The sequence below is a fragment of the Phyllostomus hastatus genome, unplaced genomic scaffold (genome assembly GCF_019186645.2).
Source record: "Phyllostomus hastatus isolate PE091 unplaced genomic scaffold, TTU_PhHast_1.1 phas_contig_80, whole genome shotgun sequence".
Taxonomy (NCBI): Eukaryota; Metazoa; Chordata; class Mammalia; order Chiroptera; family Phyllostomidae; genus Phyllostomus; species Phyllostomus hastatus.
In genome coordinates, this window is record NW_025333960.1 from 18,507,427 (window position 1) to 18,532,829 (window position 25,403).

The window sequence follows — 25,403 nt, forward strand, 5'->3', positions numbered from 1 at the left end:
CTACGAGGTGGACTGTCATGACACGAGGTGGACTGTCACGCCGAAGTGCTTACTAATTGAATTTAATCTCAAAATCTCCCTTGAACAGGCAATTTCCTCCTAGACTAGCACTAAACGATCTCAGCAGTCGCAAGGCACACCTCCAGCCGCCAGGGGCCGCAGTGGCGCTCCTCGCCGCCGGAAGGGTATGCGACCCGACGCGCGGCCCCTTCGTTTCCGCTGAGCGGCCCCAGCAGCGCGCGCGTTCGTTACATCCGAGGCCTAGGAGTAGGCGTTTCCGGTCATTCATATTCCAGTCCTTGGGCCCTCGGTTCTTTTTTGTGCTCTCTGGGATTGGAAACGTGACGGCTCCGTTAGGATGAAGCTCGTGAGGTGAGGAGGTGACGAAAACGGGTCGGGGGCCGTGAAGGGACAGTTGGGGCCGGTAGCGGGAGGCTGGGCTACCACTCTTGCAGGAGGCGCGAAAGCCGCGTGCGCAAGCTGCTAACTGCCTGCGGCGCCCGCCACTCCAGCTACGTCCCGGCCTCGCCGCCGCTGGCCTTCGGGCCTGGCGTTCAGGCTCAGTCGCGAGGGGATAAACTCGTGTCTTCCGGGGGTGGATGTAAAGGCCGAGCCCTTTCTTCCCATCCACTGACCTAGGCCTTAAAGGTATAGCTTCAGGCTTACAAAGTCGTGTATTCGGTTACTTAGGATTTCCTAGTTTAGTTTTTCTAGTTTCTATTTCTCGGGCTTACCTCAGCCATCAGGAATCCGCACGCTCCCTGAGGATGTGGGAGACATAAAAATTGCAGCCCTGCGAAAGTAGTTTAAATAAACGCGCTTTTAAAAGAGTACTTAGAAGTGCAGGGGTTTATCTGGGAAATAATGAAGACAACTTCCGAAATGTTTTAAATCTGACTTAAATTTTTTCTCTTTTTTAGTTCACTCTTTATACTTTCTAGATTTAAGATTATTCAACCTACATTCCCCTTTAAAGTAGACCTTTCATTTAGGAAATAATAGCCCAACTTGGGACAGAATCACTTTTCGTATTTGTGAGTGACTACACGGATAGTCGGTATTTCTTTTTATTTCTTAAACCTGGTTGATTAAACCTACTGAAGACTTGTTTAAGTAATCTAAAGGTTTCTGATAAATAAGCCAGCAGTTACACATATTTAGCTAGTTTGTTGCTTGTTGAGTCAAGGATTGTCAATGTCGACCAAACAGTAATTGGGCACTTACTTATTAACTCTGTGTGCTGATAATGGACTTTTTTTCTTTCTTTTTTTTTTAAAGTAGAGTCATGCTTTGTTGGAGGTTTCTGTTTTTGTGGGGAAGACAGAGAAGTAGATAATTTGTGGTATGTTTGAAATAACGTAAAACCCTTCAGGTTGGAGTTTGTAGGGAAGGCATTTAAATTTAAGGTTAACTTTTAGTTCCTTTTTATTTGAACTATAAGTGGATAAAACCGTCTCAGAATTTAAAGTATATTGTATTTTCTCAATAGCTAGCAGTCTGAGTCTTTTTAGTTAAATTTTATGTGATACTGTCTGAAATCAGTTTGTCTCATTTAAAGATTTCCATGTTGTGATGATTTTCCTGTAAAACTTTTAATGACTCTTGAATCCTATTCTGTATTTTAGAATATAGAAACAAAATTTCTTCTAACTGGAGAATGTATTTTGTACCAAGAGAGTAGGTATTTGTTTAACTGATTTACATTTCAGTAGATTTATTTCTGTACCTTAGTTGGTGGCACAATCTTTCTTATCTTACTATCACTCTAAACAAAAACCTGAGAGTCTTGACTGCTTTCTCTCTTGATAATCCTGATGCCTGAAAAATTTGGCATTTTTATCTACGTTATGGAAGTATCTCTCACTGTTGAATTCTCTTTGCTTTTTGAACTTAGTGTGGGTTTGTATGCTGAAGGATAGATACCATGTTATTTGAATATCAGAGTTTCAGTAGGTAGAAAGAATTAAGATAGTAAAGGATTCATCAGAAAATAATTCCAATCTATTTGGTTTCCAGGCTTGTATTAGTATGTCTGTTTCTCCTGCCCCCTACCATCCCAATAGTCACCACTGAACTGGTCAGGCTCCATTTTTCACCCCTGGGTTTTTTGTTTATCTGTTTGTTTTCAAGACACAATAACCTCTTGAGGTAAATATTTCATACAATGAAATTTAGTGTGCATTTCCTGATTTTCAAAAATGTATACACCTGTGTAACCCAAACCATTGTTAAGCTATGGAACATTACCAAAGCCTTAGTTTCCTCAAGCCCTTCCCTGTCGATCTTTGGCCCTGTAACTACAGAGGCAACCAGTTTCTTCCACCATAACTTGGTTTTGCTTATACTAGAATTTCCATATTTGGAGTCATGGAGTATGCATTCTTTTTGTGTAAAATTTATTTTACTCCGCATATTTTTTAAAGATAAGGAGGAAATCTTTTCTTTTTTAAAAGATTTTATTATTTTTGGAGAGAGGGGAAAGGAAAGAGAAAGAGGGAATGAAACATCAGTGTGTGGTTGCCTGTCACGCCCCACTACTGGGGACCTGGCCTGCAACCCAGGCATGTGCCCTAACTGGGAATCAAACTACTGACCCTTTGGCTCGCAGGCCCATGCTCAATCCACTGAGCTATACCAGCCAGGGCTACTTTGCATATTTTTAAGATTCATCTACATTATGGTTTGCATCAGTACTTTCTTCTTATTAGTGAATAGTAGTCCATTGTGTGTTTAAAAGCAATGTATTTAAAAGTGCTTTGAACTTTATTGTGCAAGGTCCCCTCCCCCCTTTTGGGTAATTAGGAGTGGAGTTGCTGGATCATGGCATTGATATACATTTAGTTTTATAAGAAGCTGTCAGACCACTTTCCATAGTATAGTGGTTGTACCTTTTTACACTCCCACCAACAGTAGATTAGAATTCCAGTTGTTTCATGCCCTCATCAGCATTTGTTGTTGTCAGTTTTTTAGGCATTTTCATGATTGTGTAGTAGTGTCCCATTATGGCTTCAATTTTCATGCTAATGCTAATAATGTTGAACACTTTCATCTGTTTATCGGCCATTCACTTATATGTGTGAAGAGTTTAATTTTTGTGTGTTCTTTTAATTACTGAATAATAAGGATTCTTTCTATATTATGCATACTAGTCCTTTGTCAGATACAATTTCTCTCTTGTGGCTTGCTTGTTCATTTCTTAATGTCTTTGGTGACCAGAGATGGTTTTTTTTTTCCAATATAGTTTATTGATAATGCTATTACAGTTGTCCCATTCCCCCCTTTACTCCCTCCACACCCTCTCCCATCCATATTCCCCCCCTTTTAGTTCATGTCCATATGTCATACTTATAAGTTCTTTAGCTTCTACATTTCCCATATTATTCTTACCCTCCTCCTGTCTAGTTTCTGTGTACCATCTATGCTACTTATTCTCTGTACCTTTTCCCCCTTTCTCCTCCCACTCCCCTGTTGCTATCCCTCCATGTAATCTCCATTTCTGTGGTTCTGTTCCTGTTCTAGTTTGCTTAGTTTGTTTTTGTTTTAGGTGTGGTTGTTAATAATTGTGGGTTTGCTGTCACCTTACTGTACATGTTTTTTACCTTATTTTTCTTAGATAAGTCCTTTTAACATTTCATATAATAAGGGCTTGGCAGTGATGAACTCCTTTAACTTGACCTTATCTGAGAAGTGCTTTATCTGTCCTTCCATTCTAAATGAAAGCTTTGCTGGATAGAGCAATCTTGGAATAGGTCCTTGCCTTTCATGACTTGGAATACTTCTTTCCAGCCCCTTCTTGCCTGTAAGGTCTCTTTTGAGAAATCAGCTGATAGTCTGATGGGAACTCCTTTGTGGGTAACTGTCTCCTTATCTCTTGCTGCTTCTAGGGTTCTCTCCTTCATTTTAATCTTGGCTAATGTAATTATGATGTGCCTTGGTGTGTTTCTTCTTGGGTCCAACTTCTTTGGGACTCTCTGAGCTTCCTGGAAGTCTATTTCCTTTGCCAGATTGGGGAAGTTCTCCTTTATTATTTGTTCAAATAAGTTTTCCACTTGTTGCTCTTCCTCTTCTCCTTCTGGTACCCCTATAATTCGGATGTTGGAACGTTTACAGATGTCCTGATGTCCTGGAGGTTCCTAAGCCTCTCCTCAGGTTTTTGGGGGGTTTTTTTGGTTTGTTTGTTTGTTTGTTTGTTTTAATTCTAGTTTCTTCATTCTTTTCCGTTTGTTGGTTGTTTCTTCTTTCTGGTCCTCTCCATTGATTTAAGCCCCATTTTCCTTCCCATCACTATTGGTTCCCTTTCCTTTTTCCTTTATTTCACTTAGCATAGCCTTCAATTTTTCCCCTAATTTGTGACCAAAGTCAATCAATTCTGTGAGCATCCTGATTACCAGTGTTTTGAACTGTGCATCTGATAGGTTGGCTATCTCTTCATCGCTTACTTGTATTGTTTTTGGAGCTTTGATCAGTTCTTTTGTTTGGACCCTTTTTTGGGCGGGGGTTGTCTTGGTGCACCTGTTAAGTAGTGAGTGGTGGAGCCTTAGGTGTTCCCCTGGGTGGGGCAACCCACTTGCTGGATTGTGATGCTGTATGTGGGGGAGGGGTCTGAGAGGGAACAATGGTGCTAACTCTGCTCTCTGCCGGATTTCAGTCTCTTCCACCACTTCCCCCAAGCAAACTGGGCCCTTCTGGCGCTGATTCCCTGTGGGTGGGTCTGTGTACATTCTAGGACCCTGTGGGTCTCTCCAATGAGCTCTCCTATGAGGCTGGGAGTCTCTATCGGAACCTCAACCCCCACAGGTGTTTTCAATGGGTGTTTTGAGGCTTTATTTCCCTGTGCTGGGACCCTGGTTTACGTGGTCTGTCTTGCTCCCTGTTATCGCCTGGTTTATCTGTGTGCAAATGTGGGACTGTCCAGTCCACCAGCTTGCCTTGTATGCCAAGGCCCTCCACAATCCTCTGCCTCGCTGGGTCCACTCACTGTCACCTTGCACACCTGGGTCCACCAGCCTATGCTTTGCTGTGAGTTCTCTCCACCTGGCTGCCTGACTCCGCCCCTCCTCCTGGTCTGGATGAATGTTCCTTCTTCAACTCCTTGGTTGTTGGACTTCCATATAGTTCAATTTTCTATCAGTAGTGGTTTTTTTGTTTCTAAATTTTTGTTGTCCTTATTTTGGGTGTACAAGGAGGCACAGTGTGTTTACCTATGCCTCCATCTTGGCGGGAAGTCTGTGACCAGAAGTTTATTTTGAGGATGTCTCAACTTACTAGTTTTTTTTTTTCATGGTGGTGGTTCTCTCTACACTGTCAAAATTTTGTCTGCCCTCAAACCATGAAGTTATTCTGTCTTGCTCTAAAAGCTTTATAGTTTTAACTCTTAGGTTTAGGTTTGTGGTCTACCTTCAGTTAATTTTGGTAAGTGGTCTTAGTGATCCAGGTTCATTTTTTTTTTCTATATGGATTTCCAGTTACTCCATATTATTGAATATAAATCCCTATTATGATCCATTTCATCATTTGTTGAAAAGGTTTTTCTTTGCCCATCAGATTGTTTTAGCAGTCCCATAAGCACTTTTATTAGAAGTAGACTATATAAATGTGGGTCTATTCCTGGGCTCTATTCTATTTCATTGATCAGTTTGTTGTTCCTGTGTCTTGATTACTATAACTTTAACCTGTATACTGCTCTAGCCACCTAATTTGTCTTTCAGTGAGAATATAATGGAGCTTGGGCTCTCCATGATAGGAACCTGCCTAACTTCCCTATTCATTTTCTTGAACTTAGTTTTCCATCAGTAGTACCAGAAATTTCTCAGTGTTGCGCTATTTCTTATTACCATATCTTTGCTCTTTTTGCTGCATATTTTCAACTTATCAGACACCTTACTCTGGATAAATCCACTAAGATTTGATTCCCTCCTATTCTTGCTACATTATTTGTCTGGTAAAAATCTGCATATCTCCACTGGTTTTCTAATTTAGTTTCTTTTAAAAATCTTCTGTGTCCTTTCTACTAGAATTTGAACTTGTAGGGGGCCTAGTTTTACTTCCAAAAATGATATGAAAGAATTTTATAAAAATAATTATTGAGTGGGTCAGTTAAAATAAGGGTTTTTTTAAAACCCCAAAACCTGATAATGGAAGTAAACTAGTAGGTGAAAATCTAGGCTAATATAGTTACAAATGATTATTAAATTTAGAGCTCAATTTAAGAATCCTTGTCTGGTGACTATCAATTCAGTGAGAGACTTTTCTTGACAGGAAACAAAAAAAGGTGTGAGAATTCAACACATCAATCTTTATATGAGGACATATGAGTTGCTTAAAGTTTGGGCCCTGGCAGGGTTAGGTCCGTTTCTTAGAGCATCATCCCAATATGCCAAGGTTGTGTGTTCGATCCCCTGTTAGGGCACATACAATAATCAACCAGTGAATACATAAATAAGTGGAACAACAAATCAATGTCTTTTCTCTCTCGTTTCTTCTCTCCTAAACTCAACTTAAAAGGATTAAAAGTTTAGGACTTGATATATCCCAGGCCAATTATTTCCCTTTTTTTATGGCTGACCATACCATACCAGTAAAAAAGTGGCATTTTAAGGATGCCTTCCTTTTAATTGAAAAATTCAGCTGTTATTCAGTGCCTTTCACAGTCCAGGATTAGATTAAAGGTCATAAACCTTATCCTCAGCAGCAGTCTAGTAGAGGAGAAAAAGAGGTAATCCTTCATGTACAAGACATTGTGAATATGAAATATGTATTAGATCACATTGTGTGATTATTGTCCATTTTTCTAGATGGTGATTGTGGTATTACGGTTATGTAGGAGAATGTCCTCATTAGAAAATGCATACTGAAGTGTCTGCAATTTATTTTTAGATGATTTGGTGAAAAGTATAAGTTTTGAGTATAAGAAGGACACACACAAATGGCAACATTTCAATAATTTATCAACCCTTCCATTTTTTTTTCCTCTGCAATATTTTATAATAAAAGTTGGGGACAAACAAGATTAGATGAAGTATACTAAATATAAAACCAGATGAAAAGAGATCTAGGGATGGGAAACATCTTCCTAAACAAATTACATACCTAAAAAGGATTCACAAAATCAACAGTATAAAGTGGGGGGGAAATTGTATGACTAAAGAAAGCCACAAACAAACTTGAATGGCTGTAGCAAACTGGTAGAAAACAAAATAAAAATTTAATTGAAAGTGTGTGAATAATATGAATAGGTGGTTCACAAAAGAAATGCAGATTCCCAATATTTATGAAAAGATATTCAACCTCACATCTAATAAAAGAAAATCAGCAGGTAGGGCACGGAAGAGTAATGGGGGAAATGGGGACAACTGTAATTGAACAATTTTTTTAAAAAGGCAGATTGCCTTTTTTTCTATTAAATGGACAAAATTCAGAAGATTGGTAACAGTGTTGATAAGGATTTGCATAAATGGATTTGTGATGGCAATATATAATAGAAATGGAAATGTCTAATATAAACTGCTAAATGAGAACTACAAGTTAGAGAAGTCATTAAAGTATGGCCAATTATGTTAGAAAATTTTATGTACGTGTTTATGAATGCATATAAAATGGTCTAGAATATTCTTACAGAGAGGAAGTTATAAAGGGAGACTTTTTTACTTTATTATTACATATATACAGTAACTATAATCTTTTACTACCAATTACAATTTAATTATTTTTCATTCACTATTGAGATATAATTTTTTAAAGATTTTATTTATTTATTTTTCGAAAGAGAGTAAAGGGAGGGAGAAAGGGAGAGAAACAGCAATGTGCGGTTGCCTCTCATGCACCCTCTACTGGGGACCTGGCCTGCATCCCGGGCATGTGCTTGGACTGGGAATGGAACTGGCGACCCTTTGGTTTGCAGGCCAGCACTCAATCCACTGAGCCACACCAGCCAGGGCTTGAGATAAAATTGACATACAGCAGTGTAAGTTTAAGGTGTATGGCATAGTGACTTGACATCTGTTTCAGAATAATTGCCACAGTAAGTTTAGTTAATCTCCATCATCTTTATAGATAACAAAAAAAAGGCTTCTTCCTTGTGATGAGAACTTTTAAGATCTACTCTCTTAGAACCTTTTCAAATATATCACACAGCAGTGTTAATTATACTCAGCATATAATAGGGAGTTCGTACCTTTTGACCACCTTCATGTAATTTCTTGATTTCAATTTTGTGACTTACAATGACTTTAGGGTTTGTATGCATGGATGCTGTACAATAGTTTTGAGAATCGGAAATGTCCAATGACTGTTATTATAATGCCCCTTCACAAATGTGAAGGGTTTAATTTAGGGAAACCTGAAGTTGTTAACAGGAATTGATAGAAATATCTAAGCAGATCTTCAACAATTAGAAATTTTACCCTTTGATTTAATAAACATGATTTTAAAGTTTTAAAGGTAAATTATCATTCCTGCTGTCTTTATAGATTTTTGATGAAATTGAGTCACGAAACTGTAACCATTGAATTAAAGAATGGAACACAGGTCCATGGAACAATCACAGGTATGGAGGTTGGGCTACTTTATAACACTTTTTACCCCCTGTCTCTTCTACTTACAGGCCAGAATTCTGATTTGATTGCTTAATGAACATTCTTGTAGTAGGAATCTCATTCTTTTTGTCTGGATTATTTCATTGATTTTCTTACTTCAGTCTCATCTTAAGTAATTGTGCTAAGACCAAACTGGGTTCCCCAGATTGCCCTATATGTGACTTGTTTCCTACCTTTCTGTCTTTCATGCTGTGTGTGCCTGGAATGTTGCAACTCCCAAAATACATTTTATTACTTTTATTAGGATTTTGTGTCCCTTGTTAGATTATAAAGCCTTTGAAGATAGAGGGTGGACTTCCATGTCTGATTATCTTGGGTAAGAATATACCTGGGAGATGGAGAGAGGGCGGTAAGGAACTATAAACACATAGATCACTTCTGGTCAAGATGGTGGCATAGGCAGATATGGCTGGCCACTTGGCACAACCATATCAAAATTACAACTGAAACATAAAACAACCATCACTCAGGAACATCAGAAATCAAGCTGAATGGAAGTCTGACAACTATGGAATTAAAGAAACCACATCCATCCAGACTGGTAGGAGGGGCCCAGATGCGGAATGGGCTGGTCCCACACACAAGTGTGGTTGATAAAAATTCGAGGGATATCTCAGGAACAAGGAGTCTCAAACACACACCATGTCCCCCAGCCCAGGGTTCCAGTGTCAGGAAGATAAGTCCCCACAACTTCTGATTGCAAAAACCAGAGGGAATTGAGTTGAGGGGAGAAAGTTTTGGAGTCCCAAGCAGTTTGTCTTAACCCACACACAGACTCAACTACTAAGACTCACTCCCTCTGAGCTCCAGCACCAGGGTAGCAGCTTGAAAGGCACTAGTAATATGTAGGGAGAAACTGAAATGTCTGGCATCAAGGCTAGCAGAGGCCATTGTCTCTTTTCTAAACCCTCCCCACAGAGAGCTTGTAAGCTACTGCCATATCTGAGACTCCATCAACCTGGCTAACTCTTTGACCTGCCCTGGAGATTCCCAGAGGCTCTGTACCACCCACACCACTTTTCCATGAGAATGGCTGGTCTTGGCTCCTAAATTTTATCAAAGAGCAGCAGCCAGCCTAGTTTCCCAGCTTGGCTTCACATGGGAATCTCCAAGCCCATCTGAGATTGCTTTATAGCTCAGGCAGGGTGCCTGGGGCAAAACACAGGTGGGGGGCTGACCTTGGCCTGCACTACTGGGGAAACCACAGGGCCAGTGTACAGCTACAGACCATGTCTGAGCACCACCACCCTGCCCCTACACAGCTGATTGTGACCATGGAGGTTGGTGGTCAGTGGTCACAGCCAGTCATTGCAGCTAAGTAGCCTGGGTAAATCCCGCCCATTGATCTGCCAACAGCAACCAAGGCTCAACTACTAGAGAAGGGTATACTAGGCCCACATGAAGGACATACCTTGAGTACTCAGCTTGGGTGGTAGGGGAGGCTGTCCCACTGGACCCTGTAGGACACCTACTACAGTTGGCAACACTACCAAGACACGAAGTCAAAATAGTCCTACCTAATACATAGAAACAAACACAGGAAGGCTGCCAAAATGAGGAGACAGAGAAACATGGCTCAAATGAAAAAAACATCAAAACTCTAGAAAAAGATCTAAATGAAATGGAGATAAGCAATCTATGAGATGCAGATTCAAAACACTGGTTATAAGGATGCTCAAGGAACTTAAGTGAGGACCTCAACAGCATAAAAAAGATCTAGTAAAAATGAAGGATACACTAATGAAATAAAGAACAATTTACGGGGAAACTACAGTTAGTAAAGCCAAGAATCAAATCAATGATTTGGAACATAAGGAATTAGAAAACAACCAGTCAGAACAAGAAGGAAAAATAATCCAAAAAAATGAGGATAGAATAAGTAGCCTCTGGGACAACCTCAAGCGTTCCATCATAGAGGCACCAAAAGGAGAAGAGAAAGCAAGAAATTGGAACTATCTGAAAGGATAAAGATAACTTCCCTAGTTTGGTGAAGGAAATAGACCTGGAAGTCCAGAAAGCACAGAGGGTCCCAATTTTGATGGATGCAGAGAGGCCTGCTCCAAGACACATTATAATTAAAATACCAGAAGTTAAAGATAAAGAATCTCAAAAGCAGCCAGAGAAAAGCAGTTAGTGTCCTTCAGAGGTGTTCCCATAAGAATGTCAGCTGATTTCATCTCAAAAGAAACTTTTCAGGCTTGAAGGGACTGGTAAGAAATATTCAAAGTCATGAAAAATGGGCCTACATCCAAGATAGCTTTACCCAACAAACATATCATTTAAAATTGGAGAGCAGGCAAAGAACTTCCCAGGCAAGAAAAAACTAAATGAGTTCATCATCATCAAACCATTATATGAAACGTTAAAGGGACTTATTTAAGAAAAGGAAGATCAAAACTATGAACATTAAAATGGCAATAAAGACATATCAGTCAACAATTGAATCTAAAAAACTAAGCAAACAAGAACAGAGACAGATCATGGAAGCGAAAAGAATTTTGATGGTTGTCAGTTGGGAATGGGGGAATGGGTGAAAGGGTGAGGGGATTAAGAAGTACAAATAGAGCCCTGGCTGGTGTAGCTCAGTGGATTGAGCACGGGCTGCGAACCAAAGTGTCGCAGGTTTGATTCCCAGCCAGGGTACATGCCTGGGTTGCAGGCTATAACCCCCAGCAACCACACATTGATGTTTCTCTCTATCTCCCTCCCTTCCCTTTCTAAAAAAAATAAATAAAATCTTTTAAAAAAAGAAATATAAATAGGTAGTTACAGAATAGCCATGGGGATATAAAGTACAATATAGGAAATGGAGTAGACAAAGAACTTAACACACATGACCCATGGGCAGCAACAGTGGTGTGGGGGATTGGCCTGAGGGAGTAGGGGGTGCTGTGTAGAGGGGGACAAAGGGGCAAAATTCTGGACAGCTGTAACAGCATAATTAATAAAAATAATTTCAGCGCGTAGACCAAGCATTTGAGTAAACCAAGAAAATATACTGAATTAAACTGGTTATATTTGTGAGTATACTGGAACTTTCTAACACCACTTGCTGTGAAAGGAAATCAGTACAGTGTAAGGTTTTGTCTGTTTTTTCCTGTGGTCTAGTTTTTTTAGGGACTCAAAATCTAGTGATAGCACACATAAAAAACGTAATGTGATGCAAGGTTTGGTTAATATAGTAGGCACTTCAGTGATATCAGGAGGGGTAAAGTGATTTGGAGCAAAATCTAGTCAAAGATCTAATTCCCACATCCACTGACAACCACCATTACAATCTTCATGTATCCTTTACAAATATATATTTTAGTTTTCATAGGAGGGATAATCAGACTATGTACCCATAGGGATTTTGAGGATTAAATTAAAATGTTTTAGCATGCAATTCCTGGAACACAGAGCTTATAAGTCTTATTTTTTTTCCCCTTTCTGTTGATGGACCAGAGTCCCCAAGGAGATGGAATGTATCAAAACTGTGTTAATTTGGGAAAAAAGAGGACCTCTTCTATGACTGGAATGAGGGAGGAAATATTAGTAATAATTAGTAAATTTGAGATGGATATTGGGAAAGTTGAGAAAATTTATGGTTTTTACCTTAATTTTCTAGGGACAGAAGTTTACTAGACCTTTAGTTATTGTATTTGTTCAGATGTACTGGTAAGGGCTCCAATAATTGAGTATTCCTGCTGTCCTGCTATATAGCCGTCCCAGAAAACCTTGCTTTTTATTTTGTAAAATCTCATACTAGAAATGGCTAATGGAAAAATAGTTGAGGCATGTCATTCAAAACCTGTGCAACTTTGGTAATCAAAGTGTTAACAAAAAACAGTAATGCTCATTTTAAAAAACACTTTAAAAAAGACATGTTAAATTTCTTATAATAGTGCTCTGCATATAGGACTTTATTAAAGCAAAAATGAAGGTACCTCGGTAGAACAAGATGTAAGGAAGTTATGGAGACAATGGGAGAAGTATGCAATAAGCATTTCCTGAGGGTCTGAGGATATATGGAGACAATGGGAATAGACAAATACCAGGGTTTCTCCATTGCTTACTGCATTCACTTCTGTAGGCAATTCTAAAGTGGTAGTGAACATCTGTGTAGAGGAAACACTTCTAATTTGTCCTAACAGTATCCCCTGTTTACCAGTTGAAATAATTATATTGTAGATACTTGGCACTATAGCAGAAAATTGCTTTTGTAGTATGGTGTACACTATGACTTGATATACTGATTGGTTGTCTTCCTCATGGTGTTAATAATTGCTCTCTTTTTTCCCTCTAGGTGTAGATGTCAGCATGAATACTCATCTTAAAGCTGTGAAAATGACCCTGAAGAACCGAGAACCTGTACAGCTGGAAACACTGAGTATTCGAGGAAATAACATTCGATATTTTATTCTGCCAGACAGCTTACCTCTGGATACATTACTTGTGGATGTTGAACCAAAGGTGAAATCTAAGAAAAGAGAAGCTGGTAAGTTTGAAGGAGTATAAACGTTTTTGTGAATTTATTTATGCTCTGGTCCGCTATTCAAACTGTAAACATCTGCAAACAACTCAAGTTTTTTTTGGGGGGGGGGGTTGTTTTGTCTTTGTCTGTACTTGCCATGAATGCATACAGTATTTATTATTGTTGCTGGTATTATTAAAAATACGGATGCCATTCTTCTGGTACATTTGTCAGTGGCCTTGTTTCCCACCTCATACATACTTTGGAAGATTTGGAGATTGGCTCTTTATTCCTAGTATTTTGAAATTTCTTAATGACTTGGCGTAGGATCTTTGCTTGTCCTCCCCCCCCCCCCCCTTCATTTTGTTGTTCTGGGTACTTGGTGGGCCATTTCGGTATGGATATATTTTCTTATTTTTCTCTTTGTTCTGTTTCCTGAGAAATTTCCTTGACCTCATTTTCCAATATACTTAACTTTTAAGCCTTCTTGTTCTCTGATAACTTTTCATAGAATTCTGTTGTTTTGGGGATGTGTTTTTACATTTAATTTTGTATTTGGCATTTCTCTTTTTGGATTTTGGAAAATTTGGATTTTCTCTTTTCATTTGGTCTCTTTGTTTTTGGTCTTTACAATAAAGGCTTACTTGCTCTTTGGCCATCTATTATTTGGCAAGGAACCAAAAAGAGAAGTTCTGGGAAGGAAGGGAGGCTGGACTCCTCAGCTGGTGGATATCGTTTAGGGTAGTTCAGAAGTGAGTTGGCCTCTTCACTTAAGACACCCAAATTTCAGTTATGAAAGCCTTTTTTGGAGCTGGTTTTCTCACAAAAAGATTCAAGTCACTTACCATGGGAGACACATAACTGACAGCCAGCATTATAAGAACAGGAAGGAGAAAGGGACTGGGTATTTTGTAGACAGTCACTTAATGTAATGATTTTGAGACTTTTTTTCCTTCCACTCACACTAAACAATACCTTGTGTTATAACCGACTTACACAAATTACTAAAACAAAAGTTTGGGGAACAATGATTAGCTTTAATACATGCAAATTCCCTTAAGGTTCCTAACCTATTCTCTTTAGGTTAAGAAAAATTTTAGGTTACAACCTATAACTTAAAAAACACTAACTCAATAGCCCTCTCCCTTCCCATCAGCTCTATGCCTCTTGCTGCTATCCACCTTGCAAGCATTTTCAAACATGAAGCCTTTTTGTTTTGGTGTCTTTAGGTTCATTTCACCTTTTTTCCCTTCCTGCTTATTAGGGGAATAATCATTAGTTTTGCAATTGGGGAAGAGGACTGGACAGTCTGTGGTTCCACATAAGAATTGTCAACCATTTTTCTCCTGTTTTCAGCCCAATGTCCTTATCTTACCCTTGGTTCCCAATGCCCCAATGTCTCTTGAAAGTTATTCTTCCTTTACTGAATATATACTATTCTTAGACTACTTTCTAACTTAAAAATTTGTTGAACTCTTTCAACCACTGTATTTTCTTGGCTTTATTGATTGATTGATTGATTGTCTCTCTCTCTTTTTTTTTTGGTCTTATAGGTATCTACCATTTTTACTCCATTTCTATCATGAATAGTGTTTCAGAAGGAATTAAAGATGTGTGGCTAATCTTCCCTGTTTTGACAAGAGCCCTTGACTTCTTTGTATTTCTTTGAATAGTAAAACTACAAGTAATAGCTAGAAATGTAGAATGTGACTGACTCAACTCCATGTCACAATTTTTCAAACATTTAATGCTGTCCAAGATGAAATTAAGTTTATTTGGGCATGAGTTTTCTGTCACTGATATTCAAGTAGAGTTAGGACGACCAGGTGTGACAAGGGTAATGCTATATGAATTAAAGTACTAGGTTATGGTTGGATCAGATAACTTAAGATTTTGAAGAGTCATGAGGTTGTTACTTGATATAATATGTTTTTAAATTTCTTGACCTTGAACTAACTTGCTTGGATTTTAATCAGTAACAGAACGTCTGGTACATGATATTCATGTTCTGTTCTACTGATATGATATCTCTTCCATCTTTATGAGATTGAGGTAATTTGCATTTCATTTTGTTGTGAATTTGAGACATGACACAAAAATATTTTGAAACTGGATGAGTTTCTTATTAAATATATTCAGACAAATAAAGTGTCTTTGTAGGCCAGCAGTTCTTGGTTCTGAATGATAATGTGTTGGAAGGGTGACTGTGAGGTTACATTTGTGAGAAGCCAGGTTAGTTTTCTTAATTGCAGATACTATTTGACGTGGCCAGGTAACATCAGCACACAAGAGAATTTACCTTGCCTTATTTTTCTTTCCTCAGTTGCAGGAAGAGGTCGAGGCCGAGGAAGAGGAAGAGGACGTGGCCGGGGCAGAGGAAGAGGGGGTCCTAGGCGATAATGTCTCTCAAGATTACTGTTTCAAAGTGATATGTGCAGTGAGATGTTATTTGTAAAGGTTTTGTTTGTTTATGTCAGTTTTTAATAAACATAAATGTAGGCCAGCTGTCTAGTGTAGTTTTAATAGTTCATATATATTCATGACATTAACACAGTAATAGATGGATATTATTACATGGCAGTCCCAGAGTAAATATTTTGTTTGCTTTACTTTGACTTCACTCTATTAAACCTAACAGGTAAAATGAGTTTTGTTTGTTTGTTAATTCAGAAGCTGAAGTCCTGTGGAATGGGGTCTAAACTTGATTCTCCTTTCCTGAGTTTTACACCATAGAAACTTGGGTACTTAGTAAAAGGTGATGGTCATTTTCATTGGTTTTGTTGTGATGAATTTTTTTGGTTTTTATATTTTTTACTAGTTTCTCAATAAAATATACTTTGACATTCTCTTGAGTTGAAACTTCAGATAACATTCACTAAGTTGAAATGTGTCAATGTGGCATGGACCTGTCAGTGGCTCCTTTATTGAGTACTTTTAGAAGAAGTCATTTAAGAACAAAAGGAAAGAGACCTATTTTTTTGTGATGGCAAAACTGGATTCTTTCTAGTAGTTAATAAGGAGTTTTTAAAAGGTGTTTTAATTAGTTAAGATTAGAGAACAGTACTTCTCAATTTATACAGTTCATTGTAAAGCTTACTACCACTTGTTTACATGCTAAGGGGAAAAACCTAACTTTGAGGTTTGGGAGGAATTAAGTCTGTATTTTCACTTAAATGATGCTTGTAGAGTTTTGTGTTTTAAATGAAGAAATTTCCTGCAAAGACTAAAACGATTTTAGGCCCTGAAAGATAGCAAGAGCATTGGGGGGGCGGGGGGTGCGTGCGTGTGCGTGTGTTTGTTTCAGTCTTTCCCACCCACTGATCTATTGGTGGTCTTACTACTTTAAGCAGAGGGCAAGGGAGCCCAATGAATCAGCAAGATTGAGAGGAGATTAAAGGGAACAAACAGAAAAGACCTGGCACAGGTGAACAAACATAAGTTGACTCCTGCCCTCATGGACCTTATAGGCTAAAAGGGAAGCAAAATTAAATAAACATTGATACATACTGCAAATTGGAGGAACTCTGGTGAAAAGTAGTTAATATTGTCTGTTTTAAAAGCGGTGTGTATTGGCTTCTCATTTTGATTTTTAAGTCATATACCAACATAATATCAAAGGTATTTAACTGATTTATTTTGTGAGTTTTAATGTCTACATGTTTACAGCGTGAAACCAGTCTAGTAACATAGTTTAAATGTAAGATTAAACCATACTGGTTACTAGATTGAGTTTATTCCACTAGATGTTATTTTATTTTTATTTGAAAAGAAATTATATGAAGAAAAAGTTGTTTGAATTGATTGCCATTATTAGCTATAAAGGAAGCACTGCATAGAAAACATAGCAGGCTTTAATATGCTTTGTTTACCTCAATCCCTCCACCACCACCCCCCCCCACACACACAAGTATGTAAGGATCTTAGTCCTGCTCCATTTTGTACACATGATATCTTTTAAAGCTTAAGATTTTGTGAAATTTCGTTTTTGTAAAGAAATTTGTTATGTATTTGGGAAGAAAACCATAAGTGAAATAATAGAAAATCAGATTTCTGCTATAATTATGTTTGTTGTACAAAGATGGCTTAGTATTTTGAAATGTATTAATATAGTCAGCAGTCAAACAAAATTTACAGTTACACTGTTGGAATGACATTTAGTAAGATACAACATTTATTTCTAAAAAACCTAAACTGGAAGATACGTCCTTAACATAAACCATCTTAATAGCAGATATTTTCTAGAGACATACAATTAAAACAACAAAAAAGTATGTCTGATATTGGTCTTCATTATTTAATGTGAAAATTCTTGTGGTTCCAAAAAATTAAGGGGGCATACTTTCGAAAAGGAAATGAAATTTGCAATACCTACTATTATTGTGTAGGAACATGGTAGTATTACATTTGTCTGAACAACTTTCTCTCTCAATAAAACATTAAAGAGTATGTTTTATATTTTGGGTAAGGTTCTATATATATGAGATTCAATTTAAAAAAGAATAATAACAAAGTCTCTGGATGTCAAATGCAGTAGATTCTTGTTATTCATTGTAGTTATGTTCTGTAAAGTTGCTACAAACCCTGAATTAGTGAATACTGAACCAGTGTTCCTAGGGAAAATAGAGGTTTAGATAACCTATGAGTCTCGGGTCACATTTTCATCAACTGATCACTATATATCATCTGTACTGTGTCTTATGCATTTCTGTTAAAGACATGCTATTTAATGTATAGTTTTCACTTATAGAGAATTCACAACCGACAGCATTATAACTCATGCATGAATGAAGCTTTTCTAACATGCATTTCTCCAAAAGGCACATGATAGTCTTGTGCATGCTTAAGCACTGTGCTTATGGGCCATTTTAAACAAAATCACAAACAAACAAAAATATTCAAATTGTGGCACTAAATAGACCATGAAAAGAACATTTGTGTACAGTATGAGAGCTGAAGCAAGGCAGAATTTTCTCCGTCTCAGCTGGGAACATGATGTCAGGTGACAGACTTTGCTGCATGCACTATGTATGGATGTCCATGCATGACCATGAAGGCACCATGAGTATTGATGTTACAAATAGTATTGGAGTTACAAATGTAGCAAGTAGATGACTCCAAATACAAATTCCCTGAATAATGAGGATTGACCATACATAACATTTTGGTAAGATTATACCAAAGTAATTTATATATTTTGTTAACTATAGTGAAGGGATACTAAGGTGGATTTCTTAAATGTGTTTTAATGTCTCTGAAATTAAGTTGCATCATAAAGAGGATAAATTTAGATTGGATATCAAATCAACAAGCTTCTTAGTACATAATAAGTGCATCTAAAAATTGATGTATTAAGAGTTGATGAACTGCTGATTTTAGTGTGATTAGGTGTTAAGAGTTACACAGGAGTAACTACAGCTATTTTATCTAAAAGACAATAAAGCCCTGTCCTGGTGGCTCAATTAGTTGAAGCATCATCCCTAAACCAAAATATTCAGTTCCAGGTGAGGGCACACCTAGGTTACTTATTCATTCTCCAGTCAGGGCATGTGCAGGAGGCAACCAATCAATGTTTCTCGCTTTCTAAACAAAAAACCATGTCCCTGGGTGAGGATTTAAAAAGGTAATATGCATTGTGAATCTGCAAGAAGAGGAAAGGTTTTTCATGTTTTCTAGATCTTTGTAATTTTTCCCTCATTCAGCACTTATGGAACCATGGCAAAATTAATTATAGCTTTTAAAAAAATTCTTGAGTCAAAGTCAATAATAGTACCATATTCCACAGTGGGAAGACTGAGCAGTGTAGATCAGTACTTTTCAACCAATATGTCAAAAGAATTTTTAAAATATGCGATACCTGATTATTTAGTCAGGGGCACTGACCTCTTTTAGATTGTCAAAAAGTGACAACAACCAACACAACAATAGCCATCTTGTATGAATGAACCAAAATTATACCTATTTTTTGTCAGATTGGCAAAAAGTACTATATTTTTTGCTGTGTTGAAGAATTTTAGTAATTATGTGTGCCATGAGATGAAAAAGGTTGAAAATTGCTGGTAGATAAATGAAGTCTCCCAGTTGATTTAACACCATTAGCTTGATGAATTTTTCAGTGATTTCTTGAATTTAATGTTTGCTCTGTGCCAGATTTTTCTGATTACAGATAAATGCAGTTGCCAAAAAGATTTAGTTTACAGTATTAATTACCTTATTTGACAAACATTGGATAGAATGTTTATTTTACTCTGAGCCAGGCTCTATAAGCCCTTTACGTGTTTTTTAACCCTCAGAATGATTTTGTGTAGCAGATGGTGTTTTCTGTTTTCAGAAAGAAAACATGCCCAGAAAGGTTAGGTAACTGCCAGAGTCCCACACCTTTTAGTTGGCAGAGCTGGAATTTAGAGGCAAGTGTATATCCAAGAACCCTGTGTTCTTAAACTGATAAATGGGCTTTAATGTTCATTCTAAGAATGAAGAGGCTGTGGTAGATTTAATCAGTTTTTTAGAAAAGAAAAAAAGTGGGAGAACTTACCCTTATGCAATAACAAACATTGTAAGGTATTAAAAGTAGAAGAGATTATATTCCTGTGGTTTTCATAACATTTCATTTTTAATCAAGTAATTTTTAAAATCGAGTAGGTTGATGGGAAGCTGAACTTAAAAACATTAAGCAGTTTGTCAGGATATCTCAAAAGCCTTAACATGTTTTTTCTGTGCTTTGATTCAGGATTTCATTTGAGAGTTCAGGAGGAAAAAGTCATATTTGGTCAAAGTTCATCACCTTTTTATTTGTTAAATGATTTAAAAAAATTTTTAAACAGTTTAATTGTATTTTTTCCATTGCTATTTAATCCCCTTATACTCCCCTCCCCCCAGCAATCACCATACTGTTGTCCATATCCATGAGTCTTTTTTCCTTTTTGCTCAATCCCTCTATCCCCTAATCTACCCCACCACCCCCACAGCTGCCCCAAAACACTAATCTGAAAAAACATACGCATCACTGTTCATTCACTGCAGCATTATTTACAATCAAGATAATGGAAGCCCAAGTGTCTATCAGTAGATGAATGGGTACCAAACAACCACAGGGGTCACACAGTGGATTACTACTCAGCCATATAGATGGATTTGAGAGTATGGATGGAACTGGAGAGCATTATGCTAAGTGAAATAAGCCAATCAGAAAAAGAAAATACCATGTGATTTCACTCCTACATAGAATCTAATGAACATTTCTTAATGAAAAGGGAAACCACCTGTGTGAGGAATGGTTACATAAATTACATACACAGTAGATTAAAAGTCACCAAGCTCACTCTAAAAAGCCAGATAGTATTTTAGATGTAGAGGTGATTTTCAACCAGTATGCCCCAAGAATTTATAAAGAATGCAATACCTGACTAGTCAGGGACCTCATTTCCCTTAAATTGTCAAAATAACAGCCAACACAATAGCCACCCTGTGTGAATGAATAAAAAATATACTTATTTTGCCCTGGCTGGTGTGGCTTAGTGGATTGAATGCTGGTCTTTGAACCAAAGGGTCACTGGTTTGATACCCCGTCAGGGCATATGCCTGGGTTGTGGTCCTGGTTGTGGGCAACCACACGTTGATGTTTACCTCTCTTCCTCCTTTTTCCTCTAAAAGTAAAATATTTTAATATGTATATATTTTTTGTCAGACTGGCAGGAAATACATATTTTAGTGTACCACAGAATTTCAGTAATTCATATGTGCAATGAAATGAAAAAGGTCCAAAATTGCTGTTGTAGGCTATAGGGCAGGGGTGTCAAACTCATTTTCACCAGGTACTACATCAGCCTTGCAGTTGCCTTCAAAGGGCCAAATGTGATTTTAGGACTGTATAAATGTAACTGCTCTTTAACAGTTAAGCAAGAGCTTGACGCTGCTGCTGGGTAGAAACAAGGTGCCAGGCCAGATTCAGCCCACAGGCCTTGTATTTGCCACCTGTGCCATTGGGTATCTGTTTCAGTTATTCAGCTCTTGCTTAAATCATCTGTAGACAATAGCTAAACCAACAGGTGTTGCAGCAAAACTACAAAAAATGGGCAGAAGGCTAGATTTGGCTCAGAGACCATATTCTGCTAGCCACTGAGATAACACTATAATGCCATTGTTTAAAAGAAAAATTGTTTTGACAGTCTGCTGACTGGGAAAAGATAGCAAGGATAGCATAAGACAAAGGATCAAGATACAAAATGTAAAATACAGAATAACTTCATTTTATTGTGCTTTTCTTACTGCATTTCACTGATGCTGTGTTTTTTACAAAATGAAGGCAAGAACCTCCACTGACAAAATGATTACAACTGACTTTATTGTGGTGATCTGGAACCAAACCTGCAATATCTATAAGGTATACTCCTTTAAATTATTAAGAGATCCAGTAGAAATAAGACCACCAACTTACATCAGAATAAACTCAAAATGGGTAAAAGACTTAAATATAAGTCATGATACCACAAAAATCCTAGTGGAAAACATAGGCAGTAAAATTTCAGGTATTTCACATAGCAATATTTTTGCCAATATATCTCCTTAGGGCAACTGAAATAAAGGAAAAAATAAACAAATGTTACTATATCAAATAAAAAAGCTGCACAGCTAAAGAAACCATCAGAATGAAAAAGGAACTGACTGTGTGGGACAACATATTTGGCATCACTACATCAGACAAAGGTTTAGTCTCCAAAATATGTAAATTCACGATTCAATACCAGGAATACAAACAATCCAATTAAAAATAGGCAAAAGACCTAAACAGACACATTTCCAAGGAGGACATGCAGATAACCCATAGACATGAAAAGTGTTCAACACCACTTGCCATCAAAGAACTGCAAATTAAAACCATAATGAAATACAACCTCGTGCCTGCCAAAATGGCTACCATTAATAAATCAAGTGCTGGCAAGCATGTGGCGAAAAGGGAACCCTAGTGCACTGTTGGTGGGAATGCAGACTGGTGCAGTCAATGTGGAAAACATTAAGGAGTTTCCTCAAAAAGTTAAAAATGGAACTTCCTTCTGACCCTAAAACACCAAATCTTAATCCCAAAACACCAACTGAAAAGAATTTATGCACTCCTATGTTCATAGCAGCATTATTCACAATAGCCAAAATTTGGAAAGAGCCTAAGGGCCCATCAGTAGATGAATGGATTAAAAAGCTGTGGTACCTTTACACAATGGAATACTATACAGCAGAACAAACAAGGAATTCCTGCCTCTTGCGACAGCATGGATGGAACTGGAGACTATTATGCAAAGTGAAAGAAGTCAGTCGGTGAAAGACAAATATATGACCTCACTTATAAGAGGAATCTAATGAACAAAATAAACTAATGAGCAAAATAGAACCAGAGACATGAAATCATGGAATAGACTGACAGCTGTAAGAGGGGAGGGGAGAGGTGGGGACTAATAGAAGGTGAAGGGACTGGTTAAAGAACATACATGAAAGAACCATGGACATGGGCAATGGTATAGAGATTAACTATGGATGTGGGGGGCAGCCTGGGTGGAGGAGGGTAAGGGGGGAAATGGGACAACTAATAGCATAACAAAACATTATCTAAAAGGATATAGACAGTCAGTTTACAGAAGAGGAAAGTCCAAGAAAATGTAGGGGAAAGATGCCTAATGTCCCTAAAACTGGGAAGTCCAAAGTTAAAAATTTGCATCCCCATCCAGACATGAATTTTGCACTAAGTAGCCTTTATAATATATATTTTTAAAAAACCTAACTACACCCTGGCTGGCATAGCTCAGTGGATTGAGCTTGGGCTGCCAACCAAAGCGTCACAAGTTCGATTCCCAGCCAGGGTACATGCCTGGGTTGCAGGCTATAACCCCCAGCAACCACACATTGATGTTTCTCTCTCTCTCTCCCTCTCTTCCCTCTCTAAAAATTAATAAATAAAATCTTAAAAATAAACCTAACTACCTACAATATTCAACAGGAAATGAGTTGCTTATATAGTAAAATAACAAAAATTATCTAGAGCTACATGTATCAACATGGATGTCTCAATACTGAGCAAATAATGCAATTAGAATACATATAGCTTGACATTTCTATATAAAATATTACTTGAAGCTATACTTGAACACTTGTATTCAAGTATACTTGAATACTTGAAGCTATACTTGAACGCTTAACTAAAGGAAAATAAAAATCTAAGTATTAACGATTCAACTACATTATCTCTGAAAATGACATTGGTGAGTGGGCACAGAAGGTGGACATTTGCTATATTTATATTTAATAAAATGTCAAGCTTGCTAGAAATGTTTCAGAGGCTATCTACTGTCAGCCTGCAGTGCATTGGTAAATGTTTAACAATTTGTAGCATTTGCTGACTTCTCTACCAAGGCAATTTCAAACAACCAACATGCTGTTGTTAACCAGCTCAACCTTTCTAAAATTTTGAGAATTGGCCTTGTACACAAGTAATACACATCATGATCATCTTTCCACCTCCCCTGGGGGGAAGAAAAAGGTTTTCTCTATTCTTGCTTGAAGGATAAACAGCTCTGTGTTTGCATATGGTTTGGTAAACTAGATCTCTTTTGCTATGGTCATGACAGGATGAAGCTGCAGAATTGGAGATAGGCTTGGGGTGGTTGGTTGATACAGGTTGGGAGAGTAACAGTGGTGGGTCCAGAAACCAATAAAACCCTACCTCTAAGTGGTTCACACGGTCTTCATGTGTAGGCTTTCTGGCCAGCATTCAATTCTTGACTTCCTGGGCCAAATTTTCTGAAGACTAACTGCCATAGGACAACATATGTTCTCATCTTAATGCTTCTATGGTCTTAAGTTTTACCCTCTCTGCTACCTCTGGCTGCCTGTTTTAATGACAGATAAAAGATGATATCTTCACTTATGTTGTAAGTGTACTAAGGTTTATACTGATATGTCTGCAGAAGCACAGGATGACAAGAAGTGTTCTTACACAGTATTATGAACTTTTGTTTGAATATGGTTATTTTTTATTAAATACTGGGAGTCACATTCCTAAAGAATGTAGGGAAACTGGCCATTTGAGAATAGGCACTGTGGATCCATGGGTGAATGACATACTCCCATAGAATGTAGACCTTTAAGTAGTGTTTCTTTCTGGTGAATACTTTGTGATAACATGTTGCAACTGATAACTTAGTTGACTTGGTACAGAGAATTGTATTTATCAGTATTGGGAGATGCTTTGTAGTTCAAGTTAATATACCCGAATAGACTATTTGAATTAATTTTATTACAATATTTTCTTGAGAAATAGGCATTTAAGGCATTTTTCCTGAAATTTCAAGTCTGTGAATATACTTGAATTTGTATTGAGATTGGATTTTTAAAAACATCTTTCTGAAATGTAATTCACATCATACAATTTACCCATTTAAAGTGCACAATTCAGTGGCTTTTAGTATATTTATAGAGTTGTGCATGTATTGTCACAATTAATTTTAGAACATTTTGTTATCCAAAAAAAAAGAAGTCCCATCACCTTTAGCTATCACCCCCTAATTTCCCCTTGTCCCACTATAACCCCAGGCAAGCCTTAATCTACTATCTGTCTTTATAAATGTGCCTGTTCTGGACATTTCATATAAATGGAGTTACAATGGAAGGTCCTTTGGGACTGACTTCCTTTGATTTAGTAAGTTTTCAAGGTTTATCCAAGTCATAGCATGTGTCAGCACTTCATTCATTTTTATTGCTAATGATATTCTGTGGTATGAATACACCACATGTTATTTATCCATTCATCAGTTAGTGGACATTTGGATTATTTCCAATTTGGGCTATGAAGAGTGAATATTTGCATAAGAGCTTCTGTAAATATATTTTAAATTCTCTTGTGTATATACTAGGAATAAAATTACTGGATTGTATGGCAACTATGATTAACACTTTGAGGAACTGCTCGACTGTTTTCTCAAGTGGCTGCATCATTTGACATTCCCATTAACAATGGATGAAATGTAAAAGGGTTCCAGTTTCCACTTCCTTACCAACACTTAATTGTTTGACATTTGGATATTCTTATCCTGTGTTGCCATAAGAGGAAATGCAATATCCATGTGCCAAATTAAAGAAACTAAAACATTGTACTTTCTGGGTTTGAATGGCAATTTTTTTCTCCAAGAATATTGCTACATTTTAAAACATGACAATTATATTAAAACTGCTAGAAGACAGCATTTCCACCTGCAAAAAGTGAGGCTCAGGAAAATTAAACATAGATTTTTATCTACATATACCCCAGGACCCAGGTTCCTAGTGAGGAACACACCACACAGGGTCAGCCTGTCCCTGGGAGAGAAGGTGAG

At 37.5% G+C, this 25,403-nt stretch overlaps 1 protein-coding gene across 2 annotated transcripts; it reads left to right on the forward strand.

Annotated features, from left to right (window-relative positions):
- Nucleotides 1-211: 211 nt before the first annotated feature.
- Nucleotides 212-15,893, forward strand: SNRPD1 (small nuclear ribonucleoprotein D1 polypeptide). 2 transcript variants are annotated; one of them, XM_045850447.1, is made up of 4 exons: nt 212-372; nt 8,469-8,545; nt 12,880-13,071; nt 15,371-15,893. In XM_045850447.1, exons 1-4 carry the CDS (start codon nt 359-361, stop codon nt 15,445-15,447), a joined length of 360 nt encoding a protein of 119 aa, XP_045706403.1. In that variant the 5' UTR covers nt 212-358; the 3' UTR covers nt 15,448-15,893. The 2 variants fall into 2 exon arrangements, with proteins under 2 accessions (XP_045706403.1, XP_045706404.1); XM_045850448.1 differs by lacking the exon at nt 212-372 and adding an exon at nt 508-648.
- The last annotated feature ends 9,510 nt before the right edge of the window (nt 15,894-25,403 follow it).